A 16,541-nucleotide genomic window follows, 5' to 3' on the forward strand; every position below is an offset into this window, starting at 1 on the left:
TATTTGTATCTTCCTTCGTGAAGACAGAACCGAAGTATTGGTTCAATTGGTCTGCCATTTCTTTGGTCCCCATTATAAATTCACCCGAATCCGACTGCAAGGACCTACGTTTGTCTTTACTAATCTTTTTCTCTTCACATATTGATAGAAGCTTTTGCAGTCAGTTTTTATATTCCCTGCAAACTTCCTCTCATGCTTGAACTGTATAAAACACTGGTTAGGCCACGGCTGGAGTACTGCGTGCAGTTCTGGACACTGCATTGCAGGAAGGGCGTGATTGCACTGGAGAGGATACAGAGGAGATTTACGAGGATGTTGCCGGGATTGGAGAATCTTAGCTATGAGGACAGAGTGGATAGGCTGGATTTGATTTCCTAAGAACAGAGGAGGCTGAGGGAAGACCTCATTGAGGTGTATAAAATTATGAGGGGCCTAGATAGAGTGTCTAGAAAGGGCCTACTTCCCTTGGCAGAGGAGTCAACAACTAGGGGACATAAATTTGAAGTAATTGGTAGGAGGTTTCGAGGAGATTTGAGGGGAAATGTCTTCACCCAGAGGGTTGGTGGGAGTCTGGAATTCAATGCCTGAAAGGGTGGTAGAGGCAGAAACCCTCACCACATTTAAAAAGTACCTGGATGTGCACCTGAAGTGCCGTAATCTACAGGGCTACGGACCTAGAGCTGGAAAATGGGATTAGGCTGGATAGTCTCTTGTTGGCAGGCGTGGACACGATGGGTTGAAATGGCCTCTTTCCATGCTGTAAACTTCTATGACTCTGTGATTCCCTTCTCCCGCATATGCTTGTCTAGCCTCCCCTTGAATGCATCTATACTATTCGCTTCAACCACTCCCTGTGGTAGTGAGTTCCACATTCTCACCACTCTCTGGGTAAAGAAGTTTCTTCTGAATTCCCAATTGGATTTCTTGGTGACTATCTTATATTGATGGCCTCTAGTTATGCTCTTCCCCACAAGTGGAAACATTCTGTATACACTCTATCAAAACCTTTCATAATTGCAAAGACCTCGATTAGGTCACCCCCTCAGCCTTCTTTTTTCAAGAGAAAAGAGACCCAGCCTGTCCATGCTTTCCTGATATGTATACCCCCGGCATTTCTGGTATCATCCTTGTAAATCTTCTCTGCACCCTCTCCAGTGCCTCTATATCCTTTTTATAATATGGCGACCAGAACTGTACACAGTACAGTTTCCATAATCTGTGTGAAGAAGTGCTTCCTGACTTCAATCCTGAACGGCCTAGCTCTAATTTTAATTATGCCCCCTTGTTCTGGACTCCCCCCACCAGAGGACGTAGTTTCCCTTGGGGGAAATTTTAACCCCACCTGCCTGTCAGGCCACTGATGTGATCGGGTGTGACGCTGGTTTTACTCTCCACCCGATGTTATTCCCCATTGAAGTCAGTGGATAATGACCAGATAGTGGAGAGAAATATCGGACAAGGTGTGAAAACTGGCACTCCGACAATCCTGTGGGATTCCCACCTCAGCGGTTAGGTTGAAATGACCCGAGCTGTATCTACCCTATCGAATGCCATTCATCATTTCAACTGGATCGCTCCTCAACCTTTACATTGGAGGCTGAGGAGAAGCAACGCAAAGGGGAAGAAGAGGAACGCAGGCGGGAAGAGAGGGAACTATGAAGATTCCGGGCCAACCAAGGGACAGAGAGCTTGGCAAAGAATCGTACACCAGCAGGTCCAGTTATGGTGTGGCGGAGATCAGGGCCAGGCACTTCATTACCTCGAATCTTATTCCAAATTTAAAAGTGGGGGGGGGAGCGGGGGCAGGGCCGGTGGTGATATGGAAAGTATTATACAAACATTCAAATTATTAACCGGTCAGCCCAAGTGGGACAAAATGACTGGGACAGCAAACACAAGATGTCACTAAGTAAAAATAAACTGGTAACATGTTCATTTATCTCAAAAGATATATACAAATGTACTCCTATAAGTGGAAACTATTCACAAAATATTTATGTGACTGTTTTCCTATATCTATAATCTATTCATAAAATATATATACAAATGTATTACTATATGTCAAACTATTCATAATATATGTGTGAATTTACTTCTATATGTATAATTTATTCATAGAATTTAAGTGACTGTAATCCTATATGTCTAATCCATTCAAAATAGATATGTGTATGTGAATGTATTCCTATAGATGTCATCGAATCGTAACATATATATGTGAAGGTATTCTTATAGGTGTAACCATTCATAATATATATATGCAAATATATGGGACAGTCAGGGGAGCAGTTTGGAGCGCGAGGCTGGAGCTGTGGGCAAATCAAAAAAAGTTAGCCATCGCAACAGCAGAATTATCAACGCAGCGATCAGAAGTGGAGAGGAGCGGAGGTCGGAAGCAGAGAGGAGCAGGGGTCGGAAGCGGAGAGGAGCGGAGGTTGGAAGCGGTGAGGAGCGGGGGTCGGAAGCGGAGAGGAGCGGAGGTTGGAGGGGGTGAGGAGAGGACGGACGAGGCACGGGGGAGCAGAGAGGTCGGAGCCCAGAGGTGGGGCAGTGTGGACAAGACCAAGGGCAGGTGCAGCATGGGCCAATAGCGAGGCTGTGAGGTCGTGAGGCTCACATTATGTACTATGTATTCCACGTAGAGGGAGAGGTCCTGTGGGAAGGAGGAAGGAAGAAGTATATATGTGTGAATCTATTCCTAATGTGTAACCATTCATTATAAATACATGTGAATGTATTCCTATATATCTAAACTATTGAGAATGATATATGTGAATGTATTCCTATGTATCTAATCTATTGAGAATGATATATGTGAATGTATTCCTATATATCTAAACTATTGAGAATGATATATGTGAATGTATTCCTATATATCTAAACTATTGAGAATGATATATGTGAATGTATTCCTATGTATCTAATCTATTGAGAATGATATATGTGAATGTATTCCTATGTATCTAATCTATTGAGAATGATATGTGTGAATGTCGTCCTTCAGCAGGTCAGAATGAACAGAAATGGGAACTGCCAGCCTTGGCAGTTAGGGTGCAATGTGAGCGAGTGGTTTTATTTGCCGGGGGAGGGGGAGAATGGCAAGGTGCAGAGTGCTTGTGGATGGGGCTGAGGGAGATGCCTGGTGTGTCAGATTACTGTGACAACAAGCAGCGAAGGGTAGCTGCCGGAAGGGCGATCGGATGTCCCAGCTATAAATGTCAGCCAGCCCTCAGCTCCGTGCAGTCAGCACTGGACCTGGGGACTGCCCGCCGTGTGGATCCGCACTGTGGTCTACCCAAGCCCCGGAGCAGAGTAGCGGCGGAGTCCGGGCGGTGCATGATGCCCCAGCCCGATGGAGGGCAGGCGCAGACGGACGGCAAGGCTCCGGACTCGCTGGGGGTGGGCAAGGAAGGGAAGAGGAGCCCTCGCTGCCAGCAGCACGGCGAGGCACTGAAGGTGTACTGCACCGTGGACAGGACGCCCCTGTGCCTGCTGTGCCTGGACACAGACACTCACAGAGACCACAACTTCAACCCCATCGGCGAGGCTGTTCGAACCTACAAGGTAGGGGACTGGGGCGCAGCGTGTATCTCTCCCATCTCCTGACCTTTCTCACTTTTCTGCAGTGTCAGCCAGTGTCTAGTGGGCAGCACTCTCGCCTCTGAGTCAGAAGGCTGTGGGTTCAAGTCCCACTCCAGGGACTCGAGCACATAAATCTAGGCTGACTCTCCCAGTGCAGTGCTGAGGGAGTGCCACACTGCCTTTCGGATGAGACGTTAAACTGAGGTCCCGTCCGCCCTCTCAGGTGGACATCAAGGATCTCACGCCACTATTTCGAAGAAGAGCAGGGGAGTTATCCCCGGTGTCCTGGGGCCAATATTTATCCCTCAATCAACATCACTGAAAACAGATTATCTGGTCGTTATCACACTGGGAGCTTGCTGTGCGCAAATTGCCTGCCGCCTTTTCTACATTACAACAGTGACTGCACTTCAAAAAGTACTTCATTGGCTGTAAAGCGCTTTAGGACACCTGGTGGTTGTGACTGGTGCGCACCATCGGATCAGGCCGGGGAGCGGAAGCAGCAGCGTGGTGGTGTACAACTCCAGGGAGCAGGAGAGCAACAGCAGTGAAGCGTGATGTCATCAAGGTCCAGGTCGGTGATTGGAGCGTGGGCAGGTACAGCAGGAGCGGCGAGATCGGGGTGAAGGAGCAGCGAGAGACTGTAGAGGGACGTGATCGGGGCCCAGGAGAGGCGTGAGTTAAGGGCCCAGCAGAGGCGAGGGCCCAGGGGCAGCACGGGCCAGCCCACACTGCGATATGTGTGCGCACTGGGTCCGTGCAGCGGAGCAGTTAATCCTTGCTACTGGACCAAGACCTAGCTCTGTCAAGCCCGTGTGGTGGCTAGTGTGCAACGTGAAAAAAATTCCAAGCACAGGCATCTTCTACCCTTCAACATGTAGTTCGGGACCTGGAATTTTAGGTCCATCATTGAAACATCTGTGAACTTTTTGACATGGAAGCAAGTCAACCTCGATTCGATGATAATGATATATAAATGCAAGTCTTTTTCTCAATCCACGGCTCCAATGACCATCCCATAATACACAATCCCAATGACCATCCCATAATACACGGTCCCAACGACAATCCCAACGATATATGGCCCAGTCACCATTCTTCATGTGCTGTATTGAGCAGAATGCTTTTGCCTGGCATCTTCCTGTCTGATTGTCCAGACCCATTGCTGGGGCTCTGTGCCTTGTTCTGAGTGGGCCTGTGGGATGGGGATGCCCAGGACTGGTGCAAACGTAAACATTCAGTGCAGTAGGGATTCATAGAATCATAGAAGTTTACAGCACGGAAGGAGGCTCTGTTAACAAAGGGAGAGATCAGTGCATTAGTGAGAGACGATATTGGCTCAGAGGATCAAGATGTAGAATCGGTTTGGGTGGAGATAAGGAATAATAAAGGGAAGAAGTCGCTGGTGGACGTAGTATAAATCAAGAAATAATGGAGGCTTGTAAAAAAGAAATCAATTTTAACCTTCATATTGATTGGACAAAGCAAATTGGTCAGGGTAGCCTTGAGGAAGAGTTCATCGAGTATATCCGGGATAGTTTCCCTGAACAGTTAACTGATAAGGGGATAAGGGGTTATGGGGAGCGGGCAGGGAAGTGGACCTGAGTCCATGATCGGACCAACCATGATTGTATTGAATGGTGGAGCAGGCTCAAGGGGCCGTATGGCCTACTCCTGCTCCTATTTCTTATGTTCTTATGTTAAAAGTACATTGTGGAATCAACCAGGGAGCAGGTTATCTTAGATCTGGTAGTGTGTCATGAGACAGGATTAATAAATGATCTCCTAGTGAAGGATCCTCTCGGAATGAATGACCATAACATGGTTGAAATTCAAATCCAGTTGCAGGGTGAGAAAGTTGGATCTCAAATCAGTGTCCTGAGCTTAAATACAGGAGGTCACAAAGGTATGAGGGCAGTGTTGGTTAAAGTGGACTAGGAAAATAGATTAAAGTGTGGGACAGTTGATAAGCAGTGGCAGACATTTAAGGAGATATTTCATTACTCTCAACAAAAATATATCCCAATGAGAAAGAAAGACTGTAAGAGAAGGGATAACCATCTGTGGCTAACTAAGGAAATAAGGGATGGTATCAAATTGAAAACAAGGGTATATGATGTGGCCAAGACTAGTGGGAGGACAGAGGATTGGGAAAATTTTAAAAGCCAGCAAAGAACGACTAAAAAAAAATAAAGAGAGGGAAGATAGATTATGAAAGTAAACTAGCATGAAATATAAAAACAGATAGTAAGAGTTTCTACAGGTACATAAAAAAGAAGAGAGTGGCTAAAGTAAATGTTGGTCCCCTAGAGGATGAGACTGGGGAATTAATAATGGAGAACAGGGAAATGGCAGAGACTTTGAACAAATATTTTGTATCGGTCTTCACGGTTGAAGACACTAAAAACATCCCAATAGTGGATAATCAAGGGGCTACAGGGAGGGAGGAACTTAATACAATCACTATCACTAAACAAGCAGTATTCGGTAAAATAATGGGACTAAAAGCGGATGGCCCCTGAATCTGATGGCTTGCATCCTCGGGTCCTAAAAGAAGTGGCTGCAGAGATAGTAGATACATTGGTTGTAATCTATCAAAATTCCCTGGATTCTGGGGCGGTCCCAGTGGATTGGAAAACCGCGAATGTAACGCCCCTATTTTAAAAAGGAGTCAGACAGAAAGCAGGGGCCCAAGTTTCCACATGATTTGCGCCTGATTTTTAGGAGCAACTGGTGGAGAACGGACTATCTTAGAAATCGCAATTCTCCACATTTTTTTTCTGCAGTTCTAGGCAGGCAGAACAGTTCTACTTTGGAACAGAATTTTTTCTTCAAAAGGGGGCGTGTCCGGCCACTGACGCCTGATTTGAAAGTTTCCACAGTGAAAATGTACTCCAAACTAAAGTAGAATGGAGCAAGTGAAGATTTTTGGAGAACTGAAAAAACCTGTTCTACACATTAAAAAATCAGGCGCAGGTTACAAATTAGGCGTCCAGAACGAGGTGGGGGGGGAAGGGAACTCAATAAATTCTATAATAAATCCTTATTTATACTTATACAAATATTATATAAATAAATCCAACCTGAATAAACATTTATAAGCAAAGAAAAGATTAAATAAACCCTCTTCCTACCTGTGTGAAAGTGCTTCAGCCAGGGAGAATTCTGCAGCCGTTCGTGCCGCTGAGCGGGAGGGTGGGGGGGGAGGAGAAAGCGGTTTGTTGCCGCGGAGGGGAGGGAGGGGAAGGAGACAGCGGCTTGTTGCCGCGCAGGGGAGGGGAGGGAGGGGAAGGAGACAGTGAGAAGGCTGCAAGTGCTGATGGCAATGTGATTTTATTAAAAAATGTTCAAAAATTAAACAGCTACAAAGAACTACAAAAATGGCCGAGTGCCAATGTTTTTTTTCACACTGAGCATGCGCGAACGCTCCAACGCGCACGCGCAGCGTTGCCGGCAGGAAAAAAACTAATTTAAATAGTACCCGCCCCCGCCCACTTACAAAATCGGCGCGAGTGTAGGCTCCGCCCCCCTGGGCGCCGCACCAAACAGACAAGCAAAGCGCTCGAGAATAGCGAGTTTTTTTTCTGCCGCCGTTTTAGACGCGCCCAGCTCGGAGGGTCGCCCGTTTTTTATCCTGTGGAAACTTGGGCCCCAGGAAACTATAGAGCAGTTAACCTAACATCTGTCGTTGGGAAAATGCTGGAGTCCATTATTAAGGAAGCAGTAGCGGGATATTTGGAAAAGCATAATTCAATCAAGCAGAGTCAGCATGGTTGTATGAAAGGGAAGTTGTGTTTGTCAAATTTGCTGGAGTTCTTTGAGGATGTAACGAGCAGGGTGGATAAGGGGGAACCAGTGCAAGTGGTGTATTTGGATTTCCAGAAGGCATTTAATAAGATGCCACATAAAAGGTTACAGCACAAGATAAAAGTTCACGAGGTTGGGGATAGTATATTAGCATGGATAGAGGTTTGGCTAACTAATAGAAAACAGAGAGTCGGGATAAACAGGCCATATTCCGGTTGGCAAACAGTAACTAGTGGGGTGCCGCAGGGATCGGCGCTGGTGCCTCAACTATTTACAATCTATTTTAATGACTTGGATGAAGGGACCGAGTGTAATGTTGCCAAGTTTGCTGATGATACAAAAATTGGTGGGAAAGCAAATTGTGAGGAGGACACAAAAAATCTGCAAAGCGATATAGACAGGCTCAGTGAGTGAGCAATACAATTTGAGAAAATGTGAGGTTATCTACTTTGGTAGAAACAATAGAAAAGCAAATTATTATTTAAAAGGGGAGTCATTACAAAATGCTATGGTACAGAGTGACCTGGGGGTCCTTGTACATGAAACACAAAAAGTTAGTATGCAGGTACAGCAAGTGATCAGGAAGGCAAATGGAATGTTGGCCTTTATTGCAAGGGGGATAGAGTATAAAAGCAGAGAAGTCCTACTACAACTGTACAGGGTATTGGTGAGGCCACACCTGGAGTATTGTGTACAGTTTTGGTCTCTGTATTTAAGGAAGGATATACTTGCATTGGAGACTGTTCAGAGAAGGTTCACTAGGTTGATTCCAGAGATGAGGGGGTTGACTTATGAAGATAGGTTGAGTAGGTTGGGCCTCTACTCATTGGAGCTCAGAAGGATGAGAGGTGATCTTATCGAAACATATAAGATAATGAGGGGGCTCGCCAAGGTGGATGCAGAGAGGATATTTCCACTCAGGGGAAACTAAAACTAGGGGACATAGTCTTAGAATAAGGGGCCGCCCATTTAAAACTGAGATGAGGAGAAATTTATTTTCTCAGAGGGTTGTAAATCTGAAGAATTCTCTGCCCCAGAGAGCTGTGGAGGTTATGTCATTTAATATATTTAAGGCAGAGATAGATTTTTGAGCAATAAGGAAATAAAGGGTTATGGGGAGCGGGCAGGGAAGTGGAGCTGAGTCCATGATCAGATCAGCCATGATCTTATTAAATGACGGAGCAGGCTCGAGGGGCCAAATGGCCTACTCCTGCTCCTATTTCTTATGTTCTTATGTTCATATCACTGTCACACACAGACCAGAAGAAATTTTCACATCAGTTCCAGACACACACCACACTCTGGGTGAAGAAATTTCCTCTCATATCTCCTCTAAACCTCCCCCAATGACTTTAAATCTGTGCCCCCTAGATGTTAACCCACTGCCAAGGGAAACAGGTCCTTCCTATCCCCTCTATCCAGGCCCCTCATAATTTTATACACCTCAATTAGGTTTCCTCTTAGTCTCCTCTGTTCCAAAGAAAACAGACCCAGCATCTCCAATTTTTCCTCATAGCAAAATTCTCCAGTCCAGGCAACATTCTTGTAAGTCTCCTCTGCACCCTTTCCTGGCCTGCTACCTTCAGCGATCTGTGGACCTGCACTCCAAGGTCCCTTTGTTCCTCTACACTTCTCAGTGTCGTACCATTTAATGTGTATTCCCTTGTCTTGTTAGACCTCCACAAATGTATTACCTCACACTTAGGATTAAATTCCATTTGCCACTGTTCTGCCCACCTGACCAGTTGGTTGATATCTTCCTGCAGTCCGCAGCTTTCTTCTTCATTATCAAAGCTCTTTACAGCCAGTGAAGTACTCTTGAAGTGTAGTCACTGTTGTAATGTTGCCAATTTGCGCACAGCAAGCTCCCACAAACAGCAATATGGTAATGACCAGATAATCTGCTTTTTTGTTATGTTGATTGAGGGATTAATATTAGCACAGGATACCGGGGATAACTCCCCTGCTCCTCTTTGAAATAGTGCCCTGGAATCTTTTACGTCCATGTGAGAGAGCAGATAGGGCCTCGGTTTAACATCTCATCCAAAAGACGGCACCTCCAACAGTGTAGCACTCCCTCAGCACTACACTGGAGTGTCAGCATAGATTTTTATGCTCATGTCCCTGGAGTTGGACTTGAACCCATAACCTTCTAACACAGAGGCGAGGATGCTACCCACTGAGCCACAGCTGACAATCTAAGTGCACACAGGAAGCACTGTGATGCCAGCCAAGGTTGGACATCCTGCCAACAGTCACTGATTAGGCTTACATTGCGTGCCTGAGTAAGGCATCAGAGGGTGAGTGTCACCAGAGGAACTGTACCTGAGGGAGAGTCAGGGCATCAGCGGAGTGGCAGAGGGAACGTTCATTGAATGATTAATCTGTGATTTCAGAATGAACTGAAAACATCTCTGAAGGCACTGAAGGAGAGGAAGGAAGTATTCACTGGGCTTATGTCCAACCAAGAACACAAGATCTCAGCTCTCAAGGTGAGCTTACAATTCTGCTTCCCGAAACATTTTTGTTGCGAATTTTGTGTTCATCAAGCTGAAAGATAGTAGTGCTGAGTACACAAAGTAAGTGTCAAACACTCCCAGGGCAGGTACAGCACGTGTTAGATACAGAGTAAAGCTCCCTCTACACTGCCCCATCAAACACTCCCAGGGCAGGTACAGCACGTGTTAGATACAGAGTAAAGCTCCCTCTACACTGTCCCATCAAACACTCCCAGGGCAGGTACAGCACGTGTTAGATAAAGAGTAAAGCTCCCTCTACACTGTCCCATCAAACACTCCCAGGGCAGGTACAGCACTGGTTAGATACAGAGTAAATTTCCCTCTACACTGTCCCATCAAACACTCCCAGGGCAGGTACAGCACAGGTTAGATACAGAGTAAAGCTCCCTCTACACTGTCCCATCAAACACTCCCAGGGCAGGTACAGCACGTGTTAGATACAGAGTAAAGCTCCATCTACACTGTCCCATCAAACACTCCCAGGGCAGGTACAGCACGTGTTAGATACAGAGTAAAGCTCCCTCTATACTGTCCCATCAAACACTCCCAGGGCAGATGCAGCACGACTTAGATACAGAGTAAAGCTCCCTCTACACTGTCCCATCAAACACTCCCAGGACAGGTACAGCCCAAGTTAGATACAGAGTAAAGCTCCATCTACACTGTCCCATCAAACACTCCCAGGGCATATACAGCACAGGCTAGATACAGAGTAAAGCTCCCTCTACACTGTCCCATCAAATACTCCCAGGGCAGGTACAGCATGGGTTTGATACAGTGTAAAGCTCCCTCTACACTGTCCCATCAAAACACTCCTAAGGCAGGTACAGCACGGATTAGATACAGAGTAAAGGTCCCTTTACACTGTTCCATCAAACACTGCCAGGGCAGGTACAGCATGGATTAGATACAGGGTAATGGTCCCTTTACACTGTTCCATCAAACACTGCCAGGGCAGGTACAGCACGGTTTAGATACAGAGTAAAGCTCCCTCTACACTGTCCCATCTGATGTTCCCAGGTCAGTGGTGGCCAGTAGGTTTGATCCAACACACAGGCCATAGTTTGGCCAGCAGCTGTCTAGAAGGGAGCTTCCATGACTCATTTCAAAAGAACCCAGATAAGTGGAGACTTCCATCCCAGCAATCTACATTGCATTTGAACCCAAGAGGTGAAAGGTCAGTTTCTGACCCCTGCACTGCCCAGTCCGAGAGGTGAACAATCAGTGTCTGGCCCGCTGTACGGCCCTGTCCCAGAGGTGAAAGTTCAGTTTTTGACCCACTGCGCCATCCAATCCCAGAGATGAAAGGTCAGCGTCTGACCCCCCTGCACAGTCTAATCCCAGAGGTGAAAGGTCAGTTCCTGGCCCACTGCACCGCCCAGTCCTAGAGGTGAAATTTCAGCATCTATCTCAATGTGCAACCGCTCCTCCCTCCACTCCCTCCCCCAGTGTTCAGAACACCCTACCGACTGCTGAGCTACCGTTTCTCCTTCTGCAGGGGACCATCGAGAGCCTGCTCCGACACGTCTCGGAGGAGTTTGCGGGAATGCGCCGGTTCCTGGACGAGCGGGAACGCAGCCTGCAGAGGGAACTGGGCGAGCATGTGAGCGGCCTGCTGCAGCCGCTGGAGGACAACCTGCGAAACATCCAGCGAGCACTCATCTCCATCCAGAAGGACATCATATACTACCAGGCCACCGCCAACCAGCGGGACAGCCTGCAGTTCCTACAGGTAGCAGGGCAGGGTCACCAAATCAGGCCAGGCATAGTCATGGAGCTTTCCTATACAATCGTAGACATTTACAGCATGGAAAGGAGGCCATTTCGGCCCATCGTGTCCGCGCCAGCCGACCAAGAGCTATCCAACCTAATCCCACTTTCCAGCTCTTGGTCCATCGACCTGTAGGTTACGGCACTTTAAGTGCACATGGAAGTATTTTTTAAATGTAGTGACGGTTTCATAAGAACATAAGAACATAAGAACATAAGAAATAGGAACAGGAGTAGGCCATATGGCAGATGGAGTATAATGTTGGAAAGTGTGAGGTCATGCACTTTGGCAGAAAAAATTCAAAGTGCAAGTTATTATTTAAATGGAGAAAGATTGCAAAGTGCTGCAGTACAGCGGGACCTGGGGGTACTTGTGCATGAAACACAAAAGGATAGTATGCAGGTACAGCAAGTGATCAGGAAGGCCAATGGAATCTTGGCCTTTATTGCAAAGGGGATGGAGTATAAAAGCAGGGAAGTCTTGCTGCAGCTGTACAGGGTATTGGTGAGGCCACACCTGGAGTACTGCGTGCAGTTTTGGTTTCTATATTTACGAAAGGATATACTTGCTTTGGAGGCAGTTCAGAGAAGGTTCACTAGGTTGATTCCGGGGATGAGGGGGTTGACTTATGAGGAAAGGTTGAGTAGGTTGGGCCTCTACTCATTGGAGTTCAGAAGAATGAGAGGTGATCTTATCGAAACGTATAAGATTATGAGGGGGCTTGACAAGGTGGATGCAGAGAGGATGTTTCCACTGATAGGCGAGACTAGAACTAGAGGGCATGATCTTAGAATTGTGATATATTCACAGAACACAGCACACACAGCTCCTAACATGGCAGGCAGCTCTCTCGGAAGCCTGCGGAATCTGCCTGGTTCTGTTTATTATTAACTCTGCAGTTGTAATACACAATACGTCCACATCCACAGTGTGGAGCTACAAACATTACAAGCTTACAGACATTACACTTCTCCCTCCTTAATGAAGAAGTTATTATAACAAACATCATACATAACTTTCCCGTTTATACATAACACAGGATATAAACTTATTTTTTTTCCATATTTACAAATTTAACTTTACCACTTGTTTTCTGTTTCGAAGAGGATACCTTCGCTCTCGAACAGAACCTTCCAAACATGGTGTCGATTTCACACTCATTTGAGGCTCATCCTGAGGAACGTTTTCCTCCACGGAATTTCCTTGATTTTCATTTGAACTCACTATAACTTCAGGCTCTTTGTTTTCCTGACTCAGTCTCAGACTTTCATTCTGATTCTCTCCTGGATTTGTTTCCAGTACATTGGATTTAGGATTTGCTACTGGTGTATCAAAACTATCTGATGAGTCAGAAATAATTGAATCATTCCCACCTTCAACTCCTTCCATGTCTGTAGGTAAAATATGATCAATATGAACAAACCTAACCTGTCCATTATCAAATACCTTTACCAAATATGTGCGAGGACCACATATCTTCACCACTCTTCCTAGTAACCACATTAACCATTTATGGTGATGGTTCTTCACTCTCACCTTCTGGTTTAATTTCACACTTCTCTCTTTTACTCTACCTCTACCATGATTCTCTTTCTGTCTTAATTGTGTCTCTTCTACGGACTGTGCCAAATTTGGTTTAAACAACGAGAATCTGGTTCGTGGCTGTCGTTTGAGAAACAACTCTGCTGCTGTAGTTGTATGAGGAGTATTTCGATATGTAATCAAAAAATTAGCCAATTTGTGATCCACTGACAACTGTCATTTCCTTAGATTTGGATCTAACAGTTGTTTTATGAGGGCACGTTTTACAATTTGTACAGTGCGCTCTGCTGCACCATTCGAAGCAGGATGATATGGTGGAACCTTGGTATGTTTCACACCATTTTTGCTCGTGAATTGTGCAAATTCTTCTGAACGAAATTGTGGTCCATTATCCAAAATAATTTCTTCAGGGAGTCCAAATGAAGAAAATAATTTTTGTAAAATGTCCAATGTTTTACTTGAAACACCTCAACCCACTTCGAATGGCTATCAATCACAATGAACAATTGTTGTCCTTCTAACTCAGCAAAATCAATATGTAGCCTTTGCCACACCCTGGGAGGCCATTTCCATGGCTGTAATGGTACTGATGGTGGTTGCTTGCTTACCGATTGACATGTCGTACACTGACTCACGATGTACTCTATATCTTTATCAAGACCTGGCCATCATAAATAACTACGTGCAAAGCTCTGGGTCAAGCACATTCCCAGGTGCTGGTCATGGAGGTCTCCTAATAATTTGGACCTGAATTTATTTGGTATAACCACTCTGACACCCCACATGATACAATCTTTATCGACTGATAATTCATTCCTACGAATGAAAAATGGGTGTGTATCTTTGTCTTTTACCTGGTTTGGCCATCCATTTGCAATATACTCATACACCTTTGACATCACTGGGTCACGTTTGCTTGCTCTACCAATCTCTTCAGCTGTGACTGGCAGTTCATCAATGTATGAAAAATAAAACACTTCTTCCCTATCATGTGTAACTTGTGATGGGGAAGGCAATCTAGACATTGCATCAGCTTCACTGTGATCAGCTGATCGTCTGTATTCAATATCATATGTATATGCTGACAAAATCAAAGCCCATCTCTGCATTCGGGCTGCAGCTAATGTTGGAACTGGGGACTTTGGATGGAGGATTGCTGTTAGGGGCTTATGGTCCATAATGATGGTAAACTTATGACCATACAAGTATTTGTGAAACTTCTTGACTCCTAAAATTAATGCCAAAGCTTCCCTTTCAATTTGCGCATAATTACACTCACTGGCACTGAGAGTGCGTGAAGCAAAAGCAATTCTTCTTTTAGTCTAGTTCAAGCTGTAAGTAGGCATTTTTAAGATCCAGTTTTGAGAAGATCTGATCACCTGTCAGTGTTGTGAACAAATCTTCTATATTCGGCAATGTATTGGGGACATTACCCTCTAGAACCTGGTTTACGGTTACTTTATAATCACCACACAATCTTACCTTACCATCAGACTTAGGTACAACAACAATGGGTGTAGCCCAATTACATCGATCTATCTTACAAATAATGTTCTCAGTCTCTAGGCTTTTGAGTTCTTGCTCAACTTTCTTCTTGAGTGCATATGGTACGGAACGCGGCTTGTAGTAAACCGATCTAGCGTCCTTCTGTACCCTGACACTCGCCTTGAAGCCTTGGATCGGACAGCCTGTTTCGCAGAACACCTTCGGATACTTCTTGATAACCTCATCCGTTGATGAAAATCTCTCTTCCACACAGAAAATCTTACTCCAATCCAGCTTCAGTGAACTCAGCCAATTTCTTCCTAGTAAGGCAGGCTTGTCTCCTTTCATTACTATTAGAGGCATGTTTTGAAATTGATCTTTATATTTCACCAGTACGGTGATATGACCTACCACAGAAATTTTCTCTGCCGAGTAGCCTCGCAGCTCTATCTTGGATTTCTCCAGTTGGAAATCACACAATTTGTCGCGGTACAGTGACTCCGGTACTACACTCACGGATGCACCCGTGTCAATTTCCATTGGTATCTTGAATCCCGCAACATCTATGTGGATTTTGAAACTTTCCGAATCGCTGTCCGTTAACCTCGTGCTCCTGATGACGTGTAACTCTAACATCTCCTCGTCCTGTTGTTGTTCTTCCATGCTAAGTAGTCTCTTGGGATTTCTACTCATAGCTTTAAACTCTGGTTTCCCCTTCAGTCGGCATACCTTCGCAATATGCCCTGTCTTTCTGCAGAAGAAACACTCTGCCTTCACGTATGGACAACTTTGAGCAATGTGTTGTCCCAGGCACCTATAGCACGACTTCGACGCTCTGTTAGAATTTCCAGTTTCTGAGACTTTGGGCCCCCACCATCTTTTATTTTGAACCTGCAGATGATTTACCTCAGTTGACTGATGACCGTAATTATTATTTAATTCTCGGGAATATTGTTCGGCCATGCCCATCGACCTCGCTGTCTGACAAGCAATCTCAAAAGTCAAGTCTTCTGTCGTCAATAACTTCCTTCTAATCGCATCATTTTTCACCCCACAAACAAAACGATCCCCTAATGCTCGGTTTTGAAAGTTTCCAAAATTACAGTGCATCGATAGCTTTTTTAATGCTACGTTGTAATCACTGATACTTGCATCAGCCTTTTGATTCCGAATCCCGAAAGGATAGCTTTCAGCAATTTCTAACGGTTTGGGGTTATAGTGCTGCTCCAGCTTCAGTAAAATCTCTAAGCGTTGTGTCCTTTGGCTCGTCAGGCACAAGCAGATTTACAAGGGTTTCGTACAATGTCGACCTGCCTCCGATAAGAAGATCGCTTTCTTACGTTGCAACAGAGCCTGGTTCTGGACTGCATTGTCTGGAACTTCGATTATGTTATTTGCAGTGAACTACATTTCTAGCCAATCCACATATGCTTTAAAACGTTCCCGGTCATGTCTATATTCCCCCAAATGTCCGATTACACTTGCCATTTTAATCTCTAGCTGTTCACACCATGTGTTGTATTTTACCTCAGATTTTTCTAGCTTTTTCCAAAGACAGAAACTTCCAAAGTCTCTCTGTCGGCTGGCTGAATCCTTCACCAACAAAATTTAAGCTTTAAATCATCCGAAAAATCTCATCTCATCGCCAAATGTGATATATTCACAGAGCACAGCACACATAGCTACTAACATGGCAGGCAGCTCTCTCGGAAGCCTCCGGAATCTGCCTGGTTCTGTTTATTATTAACTCTGCAGTTGCAGTACACAATACATCCACATCCACAGTGTGGAGTTACAAACATAACAAGCTTACAGACATTACACGAATCAGGGGC

The 16,541-nt window shown here is 45.2% G+C and overlaps 1 protein-coding gene across 1 annotated transcript in view; it reads left to right on the forward strand.

Moving 5' to 3' along the window:
* The first annotated feature begins 3,202 nt into the window (after nt 1-3,202).
* LOC139230439 (zinc-binding protein A33-like) overlaps nt 3,203-16,541 on the forward strand; it is a 30,340-nt gene continuing 17,001 nt past the window's right edge. Inside the window, exons 1-3 of the mRNA XM_070862273.1 lie at nt 3,203-3,564; nt 9,786-9,881; nt 11,407-11,640. Of these exons, the coding sequence (XP_070718374.1) occupies nt 3,337-3,564; nt 9,786-9,881; nt 11,407-11,640 (558 nt within the window). The 5' untranslated portion in view covers nt 3,203-3,336. The remainder of the gene's footprint in view (nt 3,565-9,785; nt 9,882-11,406; nt 11,641-16,541) is intronic.

This window comes from Pristiophorus japonicus, chromosome 19 (genome assembly GCF_044704955.1).
Source record: "Pristiophorus japonicus isolate sPriJap1 chromosome 19, sPriJap1.hap1, whole genome shotgun sequence".
NCBI classification, from domain to species: domain Eukaryota; kingdom Metazoa; phylum Chordata; class Chondrichthyes; family Pristiophoridae; genus Pristiophorus; species Pristiophorus japonicus.